A 13,452-nucleotide genomic window follows, 5' to 3' on the forward strand; every position below is an offset into this window, starting at 1 on the left:
TTGCATCTGGGTAAGCATGAAAGCAGACATTTTGAGAAGAATAATAAACTAAATTAACTGCAGACTGGTATTTTTAAGTGAGTGGGTTTGTTTTGTTGCTAAAAGAAATTCAAGTTTATTGCATTTTTATTATTATCCCAGGAAACAACCTGTGTTGATTTCTACAGTCGAGTTATGTTTTGAAGCACACTAGCAAGTCTGAGTGGTATGTCTTAAAAAGGTTTTGGCTTGGCCTAATCAAAAAGTTTGGACTAAAAATTGATTGATGATTGATGAGGACATCCATAGATGAGGACATTGTTGTTACAAAAAAATTGTGACTGATTTTAACAAGCCTGCAAAGATAAATAGCCCATAATTCCTACATTGCTGATGTAAAAGACACAATGGCAGTTGTTTTCTCCAAGGGCGACAACAAGCAAATGCTTTTCCAACATTATCAGGCTTGTTTGGACAGACTAGCAAAGACTTTTATTTATAGCGTCTGAACTACATTTATATGGAAATCCTGTGCCCACATTTGGCTTTTACTCTATCAATATGCTGACTTTGAAAGTCAGAAACCAAGTACATTAGGCAGTTCGGTATTTTAACTAACTAGAATCACCAGAATGAGTGAAAACGCCAGTCATACACATTTTTGCAGTCTTTTACATCCTGCTTTGAAAGAATTATTTAAACACTTGAAAACAATCATAAGAACCCTCAATAACAATGGAAACTATTTTTTTTAAAACCAGGGTTAGATGAGAGGGACGTTCAGGAAGTAACATGTCAATTGTGACCCTTTTGTTGCAATTTTAACCTAACTGAAGTCATAAAATCAAGATAACAATGCATGGAATCCATACTGTCTTACCTGGAGCTGTGAATCTTTGATTGAGCTCAAAGTGTTATCACAGCAGGAAAAAAACCCCAAGTGCTTTTATCCTTGGTCATCCGCTGTTCTGCTCAGCGCACACATCCAAACACACACTGATGTCAGTCGATACAGCAGGGCAGGCGCCTGCCATGTTGTAAATGTATAAATAACTGTCCATTGAACCTTTTGTTGTTTCAGAGTAGACCTTTCATTTGTCTCAGAAAGAAGCAGACTAGGCAGTAATTTGAGGTGCCTCAAACTGAAGGCACACTAGGCTTCACTTGCTAGCAGACTTCAGAGGCTCCTGCACTTTCGCTATGAAAGGGATGGGCTAGTTGGCTGAGATCAGTAATTAACTATGACTCAAACTGAGCATTGAGAAAATGCTACTAACAAAGAGGAGACCGTTGTACAATCTAAGTGGCAATTATCGCAAATTGTCTGGCAACACAATTGCCTCATTGTTTCAAGTAGATTATGAATAGAAGTGATATTCTCTATGACTCCCTCCAGATGTAGCATTTTAAATTTCTGTCTTTTAACGAAGGTTTAAAGTCTTAACAGCCTTTTTACACTGAGATGCGTGACTCGTTGTCAAAACCTTTATCAAGCCTGAGTGATATCCGAGTTCACCAACCGTTGCCTTCAGGCAATGAGTAAGAATTGGAAGACTTTTTAAATGGCAGACTTTAGAAGAGGAAATACGCGCCATGCAGGCATCCTATTAGGAAACCAGGCAATTAGATGAAAATCTGACAAAAATGAAAAGGTCATTTTGGAGAAAAAAAAAAAAAAAGCTGGTGTAGACTGTTGTAAGAACAGATGAGGGGAAAATGATCTGGGTCACTGCTGCAGGCATCCTGAGGGTGACCGTCACGGAAAGCCATAAAAATATATGTGCTTAATGGCAAGGGCGGAGTGGAAGCCTCGGTTTTTGGAAGGAGGCTCTGAAAATGTAAGAACATCGCAGGGTAATCATGAATCAAAGGAGCACTCTGTTACACTGATGAAGTGGATAACTGTGATGCTTTTAGCAAGTTGTTAGACATGTTTTCACAGATTTGCTATAAAGCATTCCAGAGTGTACTAAAAAGCATTGTCATTAAAGATTGCAGCCCGATATCAGCTGCGAAGAGGCTTAAACACATCCGTATCGTTGGGCTTTCATGCAAAAAATAATAAACTCTTCTTGATGGAGAGGCTTCAGAGCATTTTTCATTGTGTTAAATGGGCTAAATGTCAGTTAGCACATCAGGGATAAGTTTCCTACTTTACTGAAAGCCAAAGTGACCATTAGGTAGCCTACCTGCGCTCTCATTTCCCCTCTGAGGCTACCATGAGGCTATTAGCTTCTGGTCAAAGCACTGAAATTTGAACCAGTGCCTCAGTCTTGCAGCTGCAGTCTATCTTTGTTTTTTATCCTGGTGATGCTCTATGTAGACAGGGGAGTGTACTTTAAATGTATGACTCTTGGCAGATGCACAAAATGAAAAAGAAAATGACATTTAGGTGAACACTGTGGATGCACCCAGCAAGGTGAAGGAAGCAACTGAAGGCAAGTCACATTGTAGAAAATCCTGTTAGAGCAAGAAAAAAAGAAACAAATTCAAAACAACACTGCAGAAAAAGTATGGAATGGGTTGCAGGGCATCAAGGTCGTCTTTGCAAAAGTCGTAGAAACTGAACATTTCAATCAAATGCGATTTTTCAGCTCCAAGTGAAACAACAAGTTCACATTTACCTTGTGTGTTTTCTCTCAGCAATTCCTAACAGGTGTTCAGTGAAAAGACTTGCATATTTATGTATAACAAATTTATCATGTTTACAATCTTAACTGCAAATTCACAGCATCAGACAGGACTGAGCAATAATGTTTGATTTGGATCTATTAGAAAGCTGGTTATTATCCTGAGGGGGAATTTAGAGATTCTCACAAGCCAAATTCAAGCACATTAAATTGTCCATGTTGGTCCACGGAGTGGGAAACGTGTTTTCTGGCAGTAAAGCTGTTTGCAGGCTGCAGAATGACACCACATTTTGAATCATTGTTTCTCCATCCTCTTTCCAGTCCCAAGTTTCCTTGGTGTTTTTCCTCAGAGACTAGTGATCTATAAATGTGGAGCGCTTGAGTGGCTCACAACATGCTGAGCCTTATTAAATGGTGCTGGGAGCTGTTATTGAGCTCAACCAGCCAAGTGTTTGTTGCTAAAAACAGAAAATTCAACTGAAATTGCATTATTTTGTAATTTTCCTGTCAAAAATGAATAATAAAAAATAAACACCAAGGGGTGAACTGCAGCTTGTGTTGTTTGAAAATACAAAAACTCAAGCACTTACTTGAAAGTGTTATTATTTTGGATGATAAATGTCATAACAAATGGTAATCAGCAGCGCCTATGCCTAAACCAAAGGGTCTTTTGTTAGTAAAAACATCAACAACAACAAAAAATTCTGCAACTCTTAAGTTTTCCTTGAATATTTAAAGGACATCTTAAGCAGTTCTTTTAATTTTCCATCATGTTGTTTATTCAATATTTGGAAAAAAATAAAAACATTTTGTAACAAATATGATTTCATTTACAAAGATATTTAAAGGTTAAATATCTTTAAAAAAGTCAAAAATCATTGGAACTCAAATTGAAAGACAAAATGTTTACTTGCTGTTCAATCAGAGGCGATTCTGTTTGCCTCTTCGGCGCCCCGGGCAAAACAACCCCACGGGCATATGAATTTTTTATATTCATGAAACGACAAGGACATTTTTTTATGGGGAGCATACAAGGAGGAAAGGAACTTCTACTCTCTAGGAGAATCATAAGGTCTAGTGGACGGTGACAAAAGGCATGTTTGGTTTAAACCAAACATATCAATTCAGGAAAAGAACCTCATGCAAAACTGTGAAGCAAGGACGTGTCATGGTTGGGGGATCCTTTGTTTGAATTGAACCCTTCAACATGACAATGAGACAAAATATATTTACTTGACAGTTAGTCACTGACCCCCCCCCCCCCCCCCCCCCCCCCCCACACACACACACACACACACACACACACACACAATGAGGGAAACCATTTACTACTAAAGAAATGACCTGTTCACAGAAAGTCAAGTGGAAGGAAAATGTGTGGCATAAAAACAAATGCAAAAGTAACAGGGACAGCTTCAACATTTGGAGGAATGTGAACTGAAGCTCATCCTAAAACTGTAGGGGGATTCATAAGGAGCGTAATACAACTGGAGTCAGTTCTTCAAGATACATGGACATTTCCTGGACAACTGTCATGTTCCTCTTGTTAAGGCATTTCTGCACCTGAGACAATGTCGGAAATGCCTGGGCATGATTTCATTGCTTTAATGAAGTATGTAAGTTTTATAAAGAATACGTTTTTACATGTTTGTTAAAACTGTCATGTTGTAGTGACAGTGTAATATGAGACAGATAATCTGTGAAAAGATTGATCTCCTCCACCTCCTCCTTATTAATGTCTGAAGAAATGCATGAGCCCGACCAGCAACAACCAATCAGAACCAGGAGGAGGGTCTGAGCAGTTAAATGAGCTAATGGCAGAGAAACAACTTACAGTCCAGAAAAACTGTTTATCAGCAGCTATGCTAGCTAGCCTTAGCATTCAAAACTGGATAAAAGATGTAGTGGCAGCAGAGAGGAAGGGGGAAAGAGGAGAGTTTGAGCGGTGCCACACGTGATTGTGATTGACAAGCGCTAAGACCTGCGTCCAGGCTCTGATTGGTTGATTCTAGATAGCACTGGGAGCACTGGGAGAAGGCAGAGGAGCTTGATTTTCGGTAGAGATTATCTCTCATAACATAATCTCACAACATGGTGCCAGCTTCAACAAATATGTAAAAAAAAAAAAAATTCTATAAAAAGTTACATGCAGCTTTAATTGCCGTATATTGACCTTTAAATATTGATCAATGACAATTTGATAAATTGGATTTATGTCTCCAAATGAATTTCTGCTAAATGCCACAGCCAACTCTGCATACATAAATAAATAAAAGAGTATAACCTTCCATATGAAAAGCACTGGTTGTGGTGCTTCATCATATTTCCAGAACAACTGATTGCAGGTTTTTATCAAGTGACCTTTCGTTCACAACAAAGGGTGGGAATTTTCTTGCGGACAGACTGGACATAAGCAGCCTTACTTGTTCTCACCATCTCAAGTAGAATCTGGTAATCAGGAGCTCCAGCAGGTAAGAGGTTTTGTACTTTTACCAACCGGCACCACCACTGATTACATCTGTCTTTATAGGAGCGTGCCTACACCTTAGAAACACTAGATAAAACTCCTGTTGTGAGCAGAATCCCATAAGGATCTGGACCATGTCTGGCCATAGCTTCACACAATGATGGGGATTCAGGATCGGCCCATCCCCTGACAGGTGCAACCTTTTCCTCTGCTGCAAACTGGCTTGCTTTAGAGAGGAGGGAAAAAAACAACAACTGAGATTTCATTTACATAAATCAGCCTCTGCTCTGAATGTACAGCTCAAAAAATGCCACTTAATATTCACATTACATCACAGCCTTGTCAGCCTGTCCCTTTGCCCTTTTTACAAATATCTATGCATAGAAGGATACAATTCAGACCCTGCAGTGATGTGAACAATAACAAAAAGGAGTCATTTTGCCCATGAAGAAAACTTATTTTTTACAAAAATCAACCAGTCGTGACTCACATTAGCAATCAGAAAGCAGCTATTTCACGTCTCCTTTCGCCTTATCAAAAACATTTATCAAAAGCTGGTCCAATTTTTTTTTTAACATTCCCCGGAGTGAGGGATTACTATAAGATCACAAATGGAGCTGTAAATCTCTCCAATATTACATCCTGCCTTTTCTCGGGGTGAGGACGTTTGAGATTTTCTGCTGGATTTGAGGGCTTCACCACCTCACAAACTCCTTCAGTCGGCCGAGCCGTCAGTCAATTTGGAGGTAACTACTAAAGCGATCCGTCTCCGAGAACCGAACTTGTTGATTTTCCTGCAGCACACAAACCCCGAGCGCTTATCTGAGTCTGACACATGAGCAATAAAAGCGCACATCTGCTGCAGCCTTCATCTGTGAGAGGAGCGCGCAACACAACAACTCCTGAGAGGAGGCGCACAGTCTGTCGAAGTACTACCCTGCCACTAAAATCTGGGAAATTGAGCATAAGGTAAGAGGATTTCATCGTCTTTGAAACAAAATGTGTCGGTTTTTTTGTTTGTTTTGTTTTGTAACCCCAAAGATAATTTAGCCTGAGCACAAGTGAGGACTTGATAAATAGGACAAAAGGAGAAATTACGCGTGAGAACGCTTGTAATTTAAGGGAATAAGTAAAGTTCTTCAAGTATGTTTGTAAATCATTCCATCGGTCTTTAGCCAATTATGTCCAGATGTCTTGCCCGACGTTTTTTTTTTCTGCATCCAATTGAGACAGTGGAGATAAATAAACACTTTGAATTTCAGATAAAAGCCAATATGAGAATCAACAAATATCAATCGGCACTACTATCTGCATTTTAAAAATGTATTCCAAACACAAATCGGCATTTTGAGGAGAAATGCGTTCCTTTAACCTGAAATCCCACATGTTGAACCGTTCATTTCAAGCGTCCTATTGTTCAAACTGAAAATCTTAAGAAACAAGTCATACTTTTTAAATGCCGCCTGCACAACTGGGAACATCACCACATCCATACCGGGTGCAGCCCGCGCTGACCGGCAAGCGGCAATTAAATACCGTTTAACAGCTGATTAGAAGAAACAACTACACACATTTAACGATAACTATTGAATTACCTCGTCTTATAATCAAATATTTATTTTCTGTTTGATTTTTTTTTATATCCGTGTTTATATGCACTGATTAGAAAAATAATTGCATCACGATTTGAATAGCTTTGTCCTCATCGTGCATCTTAACAGATATTAGTTCATCTTGTAATTCATCACCATCCACTTCATTTAAACTGCCTGAATACAAATTGTGAAAATGCAAGTTTTTTTCATCAATTTGTTTCCCACCTAGCTGAGTCAATTCAATATCCCAAATCCTACCCGTGCCCTTGCTAGGCGCTGCTGCGCATTTCAGACCGCATGTGTATCCTTCAAATATCCTTACATGAGCTAAATATAGTGCACCCAGAGCCACCACCTCTGGGGTTGTGCACATGAAGCTGCGCAGAGCATGGACAGCAGTTTGTCCACAGCAGGTGAGTCACGCAGCAGAATTTGCTTTATTATTCAGTGTTTGAGCTGAAGGTCTGCTGAAGCTATAGATAAGCTGAAGAGAGCTTGTCTACTGCATACTTGATGTCAGAATTACACTGCAGCTGCAACTTTCATTCATATCTTTGTAGTCTCTAAATATGGCAGTGAAATGGTTCCATTTAAATGTGTCACTTGAATCATTTAGTCAGGGATTCTCATTGTTCACACAAAGTTCTGAGATACATTAAGAGGAAAAACAAAAGTACGGAGATCGCCCTGTCTTAACACCACCACTACTGTTGACATACAACTAAGCCCACTTACAGCAACAGGTTTTCTACTACAGCTCTTATAGAAAGATTTAAAGGGGTATTATTTAAATTGAACTTCATATCATGTTACATTGTTATTCCCTCGTCCAAAACATACCTGGGTTGTTGCTTTAATCTCCTGTGGCAGCAATTCAGGAGAATCTCTGCCACACAGAACATCCCAACACAGCTCCTCCAGACTAGCGTCAGCAACTGTCAGCAAACACCTGGTGAAACTTTGCGTCTGTTGAGCTCAACATACGAACAACTTCTCAGTCCGAGGGTCCTAACAGTATTTATAGACTGCATATTGAAAAGCACTGTTGCGGGCATGTCGCAAAGGGTGGGAGCTCGTAAAAGAGACAAAGGTCCAATTTTCAAGGTGTTCAATTACAAAGTAAAATTTCTTTTAAATTATGTTTTTTATATACTAATATATAGTATTTCTATAACAACATAATGGAATATTTTATTTGATTTTCTGAAATGTATGTTATTTTTGGAATGAGTGAGAAGCTAGGCATCATCTTCATAATTCAAAATAAATAATACAAAGAAACATAGTCACTTAATTCTGCTATATAAGCACCACATGCGCCTGGAAAATACACTTTAAAAAGTAAAAAAAAAGAATTCTGTTTTATCACATACAGTGGAGATTTCACAACTCACTAACTCTATTCTAAAACATCTATTTTCAGTAATGCCTCAACATATGGTGTCTCTATTAACAAGAAGGCCTTGAAAATGTTTTGCGTGTGCGTGGGTTATTCACAACAAATAAAGGTACCATAAACATTAAATTAAAAGAGCCAATTATATGTGCAGACTTAATCAGTCAAGATCCAACCACTATAAATACTGCATGTAAGATTTTGAACCAGTAGTGACGTAATGCAGTACACCTGAAAAACTGTGAATTTCGCTGTTTAATTAGCAGCTATTTCAGCCACTTGTCTCCACAAGTGGTGTGTAAAGCTTTTTTATACACCACAGGGTGTGGTGTATAATCCTGTTGAATAGAAAGACAAATAAGGAATATTAAAAAAAAAAAAAACTTGATCAAGTTCTATGACGGATAACTTTTGTTTTTTACTTCTTTTGATCCCTTTTTGGCCAGAGGGCCCACTTCAATAACTCCACCGTGAATGTTGCATGACTACACACTGCACATGATGGTAAACATTACTTCCTCCCTTCAGGTCCACACCGTCCTCTCTGGATGGAGGGCACAGGCAACAGCTGGACAGCCGAGCACAGCGCCACATACATGGAGCGCGGCGACGGCGGGAACGACACGGCTCCGGTGTTTGAGGTGGTGCTGCAGAACAGCTCCTCCACGCGCATCCCTCAGTTTGCTGGTGTGGAGCTACTTCAGTCATTCAAGCTGCTTATAATACCCTGCTACACCCTTGTGGCCATCGTAGGCATCTTTGGCAATTACCTCCTCCTCTATGTGATATGCCGCACGCGCAAGATGCACAACGTCATCAACTTCTTCATTGGAAATCTGGCTTTCTCTGACATGCTGATGTGCGCCACGTGCGTCCCCTTCACTCTGGCCTACGCTTTCAACCCTCATGGCTGGGTGTTCGGCCGGTTCATGTGCTACCTGGTGTACCTCATCCAGCCGGTGACGGTTTACGTGTCGGTGTTCACGCTTACTGCCATCGGCGTGGACAGGTAAGTTTGTCAACTTGCGGAAACCTCAAACACAGACATTTTAGCAGCGACATTTTTATTTCTGGTGAAAGTGCTCACTGTTTGCTGCAATGCGATAAGTGACAGTGCGTCAATATGACAGATTATATGAAATAAGAGGAAAAAAATGACAGAATTTCAAAATTTATTACCAAACCCCCCCCCCCCCCGCCCCTGAAAAATATGGCATGGATTTTTGTATCCACTTCTCTTTACGCTCATACTCCTAAAAAACAAACAAACAAAATAATCCAATTGTCTTCAGAAGTTATCAAATGTAATTAGAGTCCACCTGTTTGTTCCCGTTTGCTTAAAGCATAATTTAGAATAAAACAACATCCGACATGGCTTTCCTCCTAAACTGAGAGCATTAATTAGGGAAGTAGTTAATAAACTCATAGTAGGGCTGCAGGGATCCATATTGCAGGAGGGAGAATCTGTAAATAGGGCAACTATTAGATTCCAGTACAGGAATTATGAAAGAGTCACAATATGCAAGCTAATATTTAAATTAAGTCAGAGCTTCAAGCTTACCAAAAGTTATTTAGAGGACACAGCATGCATGTGGAAAAAGATAAAATGCACTGAGTCAGAAAAATTAGGGTTCCACCACGTTGCATGGACACAGTACTTCAACAGCGAAGCATGGTAGAGGCAGGATCATGCTGCGGGGATCCTTTTTCTCAGAGTTTACTGAGAAGATTAACCAAAGATAAAAGGAGAAACTGAGACTTGAGACTGTGGAAAAGGTTCACCCAACAAACCTTCACTGAAAGAACTACGATGGAATGGTTTAGGTCAGAGGACGTTTGTGTTGGAATGGCCCTGTCAAAGTACAGACCTAAAGTCATTGGTTTCTACTCAACTTGACTGAACTTGAGCTATTTCACTAAGGAGAATGGGCGAAACCTTTAGATGGGCAGCTGCAATAGCTGAGAAATGCGGTTCTAAGAGATATCGACTCTGGGAAGTGCATAAGAATGTGGTTCCCAGAATGTAGTTTCAGATTTATGAATGTGTAAAGACACATTCATACCTGCGTTTTTCCTGCATTTATCACATTAAATTCAAATAACACACATTGAAGTTTGTGGTTGTTATTGCAACAAAATGTGAAAATGAAGAGTTGTGAGTACTTTAGTTTGCTACACTGATTTAATCAGATTTAAGGCCCTTCCATATGTCCTGAACTGTACCCTGTTAATAAAGGGATATGCATGAGAGGATTAGAAATCTTCAGGCCGTTTTCTATGTGCACAGCAGGGCTTTTCATGAAGATTTCTTGTCATCATAAAAGTGTTTTTTCAATTCTTTCTCACAGTGTTCTTTGGCTCTGAACACATATTATCCATTAACCTCATTTGTTTGGTTTATTCAGATGTAAATCTGCCTGAATGAAGGACAAGCAGGATGAAGGATTATTTGTCATATTGTAATACATTTTCACTCTTGCTGTGTTGCACAAAGTCTACCCTATCTGACCCGAATATTTTTGAGGCCAGAACAAAGTCGTATTTTCCTGGTTTAAAAAGTACACATTTCACTTCCAACAAGTCCTGAACAGGTTTAATTTGCAGTGCTTCAAAGCTTACAATAATATGTTAATTCCTAATTGCAAGCATTGACTGAAGTTGCTCATCTTACACCCCTGCATTGAGTCATGTATGATGACATTTTCCCCATCCGTCTTTTGTAACTTTCCTTCTGCTTCCTCTCAGATATTATGCCACCGTTCACCCGCTGAAGAAGCGAATCTCAGTGTTGGCGTGCACCTACCTTCTGTCTGGGATCTGGCTGCTGTCCTGTGGCCTCGTGGCTCCTGCTGTGGCTCACACCTACCACGTGGAGTTCAAGAACGAGGGCTTCACCATCTGCGAGGAATTCTGGATGGGTCAGGAGAGAGAGCGGCTGGCTTACGCCTACAGCACTCTCCTCATCACTTACGTCCTGCCTCTGTCGGCGCTCTGCATCTCCTACCTGTGCATCTCGGTCAAGCTGAGGAACTGCGTCGTACCGGGCCACCACACCCAGAGCCAGGCGGAGGCTCAGCGCCTGCGCAAGCGCAAGACATTTCGCCTTGTGAGTCTCGTGGTTGCAGCTTTTGGCATCTGCTGGATGCCCATTAGCGTGTTCAACGTCCTGCGTGACATTGACATTGATCTTATTGATAAGCACTACTTTCTGCTCATTCAGCTGCTCTGCCATCTGTGCGCAATGAGCTCGTCTTGTTGTAACCCTTTCCTCTACGCATGGCTGCACGACCGCTTTCGCGCCGAGCTTCGCAAAATGTTCACATGCCGCCGGCGGATTGGCATCTCTGCCAACAACTGCGCCACAGCCAGCGTGGTTTTGTGAAGTTCTTCTGCTTTGTGCCACAGTCAAGTAGAGTCATCTCATTCTGATAACTGTCTAAGGTAGATCTGTTCAAGTGCAGAGGAGATCTTGCACTTGAACAGATCTCACTTTGCCTTTTAAAAAAAAACAGACCCTTGTTCTACACTTTGCTTTGCACAACTAGGCAATTTTTGTACTACGGAGAAACAAATGATTGCTTCCTGTAGGCGTGGATTGTTTGAGGTTTTAAATTTCATCCAGTCGCTAACATTTGGCCATGACGTATCTATGAAGCTTATTGGAAATTGCCTGCACTGTGAACAACTATCCTCCACTGTGAACAGAGAAGTGCCGAGCAGAACGAGGCTGCTGTTGATGTTAATTCAATATTTGAAAACGTGACCAACATAGACTGAACGGCTGCGTTCATGTCCTGCGCTGAAGTTACTAAAACTACTGGCAGTCTACGATTCTAAAACAGTGCAGAAAATCTACATTATCATTCACAACTTCTCCTTCTGTTCGCTGATTGGCCAGGATGAATTTCAACCAGAGAAATTGAGATCAATGGAAGAAAGCCCAGACAGAGCACAAAATGGAGATTAGAAACTATCGCATTTGCGTAGAAAGACAATAGCCAGGCTAGCTCCAAACTCAGTGTAGCCATATAATATAAAAATGTAAAGTGTCCCATTTTGTCAAGTGTTTTTTTACTTACAAGCTGAACTGAAAATAAAATCTATTAAATGTATATTGCTGGGATGTCAAATTTGATTGCTTTCTTTTTTATTTATTTATGTTAATATGTTAAACAAATAGTTATGTATAGTTTAAGCCTAGGTTTCTGTTAACTTTCATAATTATGGCTCACAGCTTTAATCCAAACCTGAAATTCAGTTTCCCCAGACAATTCTTACTGTTATGCTTTGTCCTACATGATTATGGAGGGAGATTAATGACTTACAGATTATCTGGAAGACAGTCTCCACATGTAGCGTAAGCCACAAAAGGTCATTTCTAAACAAGCTGGCTGTTCAGCGAAAGCTTAATCAAGCAAACTATTGGGAAGTTGATTGGAAGGCAAAGGTACAGTAAAAAACAATGCTTGAGCAATGTTTTTCAAATCAACAATCCTTTCAAGATTGTTGTAAAATCAACAATCTTGAAAGGATTGCAAAGCAAAGTCCATTCAAGAGTTTGGTGGAAATTCACAAGACATGGAATGTGGGTGGAATCAGTGCTTCAAGAGCCACCACACACAGGCGTATCCATCTGTCACATTCCTTGTGTTAGTCCACCTGTAAAACCAGACACAATGTCAGAAGAGCCTCACCCGGGCAAAAAGTTTTTCTACATGGTTTAACTGATGTAGATATGTTTTTTTCTAAACATATTACTGGCCATTTAAAGATTTGCCTTCTCTTTTCACACTATAACAATTACAATGTTGCTTTGTGATACTGTATGAGTGTTGCTAATTGGTTGAAGAAGCAGCTTGATATTTCATCAGGGGCGTTCATAACAGAGACATCCTATGGTTGATCACATGCAGCAGCCACTTACTGGCAATAAAAGACAGAAAGATTAAATGTGAGCGCGCTGTGGTGTGATGGTGCAGCGCCGCATCACACCATCACTTGTGGGTCTAAAAGCATGAATGCTGGGTTAATTTTAGACCTGTAATTGTAGGCCTGAGTGTGTTTGTATATGGTTGTTTTCTGATGGATGAGCAATGTGTTCAGAGTTCGTCCCACCGTAAACACAACTATGAGCAAAGTGAGTACAGAAAATGATTGAGTTAAGAATTGTTGGTGCCAAAAAACTTGCATTGATTATTACAGGTGATCGTGAGTGTTATTTAAAGTTATCCTCCAGTAGTGTGTTTTATTTCCACTAAATGTATTCTGACTTTAAAAAAAAGTATAGATTCCACACCCCAAAACACCCTAAATAAATAAATGCCAATTCCTCTTTGTGTATTTTATGACATCACAAGAGGCATGTGAATTGAGCTGCACTATGGC

The 13,452-nt window shown here is 40.0% G+C and overlaps 1 protein-coding gene across 1 annotated transcript; it reads left to right on the top strand.

Moving 5' to 3' along the window:
- The first annotated feature begins 5,745 nt into the window (after positions 1-5,745).
- Positions 5,746-13,396, top strand: prlhr2a (prolactin releasing hormone receptor 2a). The gene is made up of 3 exons (XM_028033866.1): positions 5,746-6,045; positions 8,596-9,076; positions 10,813-13,396. The coding sequence occupies exons 2-3, from the start codon at positions 8,616-8,618 to the stop codon at positions 11,447-11,449; spliced, it is 1,098 nt and encodes a 365-aa protein (XP_027889667.1). The 5' UTR covers positions 5,746-6,045; positions 8,596-8,615; the 3' UTR covers positions 11,450-13,396.
- The last annotated feature ends 56 nt before the right edge of the window (positions 13,397-13,452 follow it).

Source organism: Xiphophorus couchianus, chromosome 12, assembly GCF_001444195.1.
Source record: "Xiphophorus couchianus chromosome 12, X_couchianus-1.0, whole genome shotgun sequence".
In the NCBI taxonomy this organism is placed as follows: Eukaryota; Metazoa; Chordata; class Actinopteri; order Cyprinodontiformes; family Poeciliidae; genus Xiphophorus; species Xiphophorus couchianus.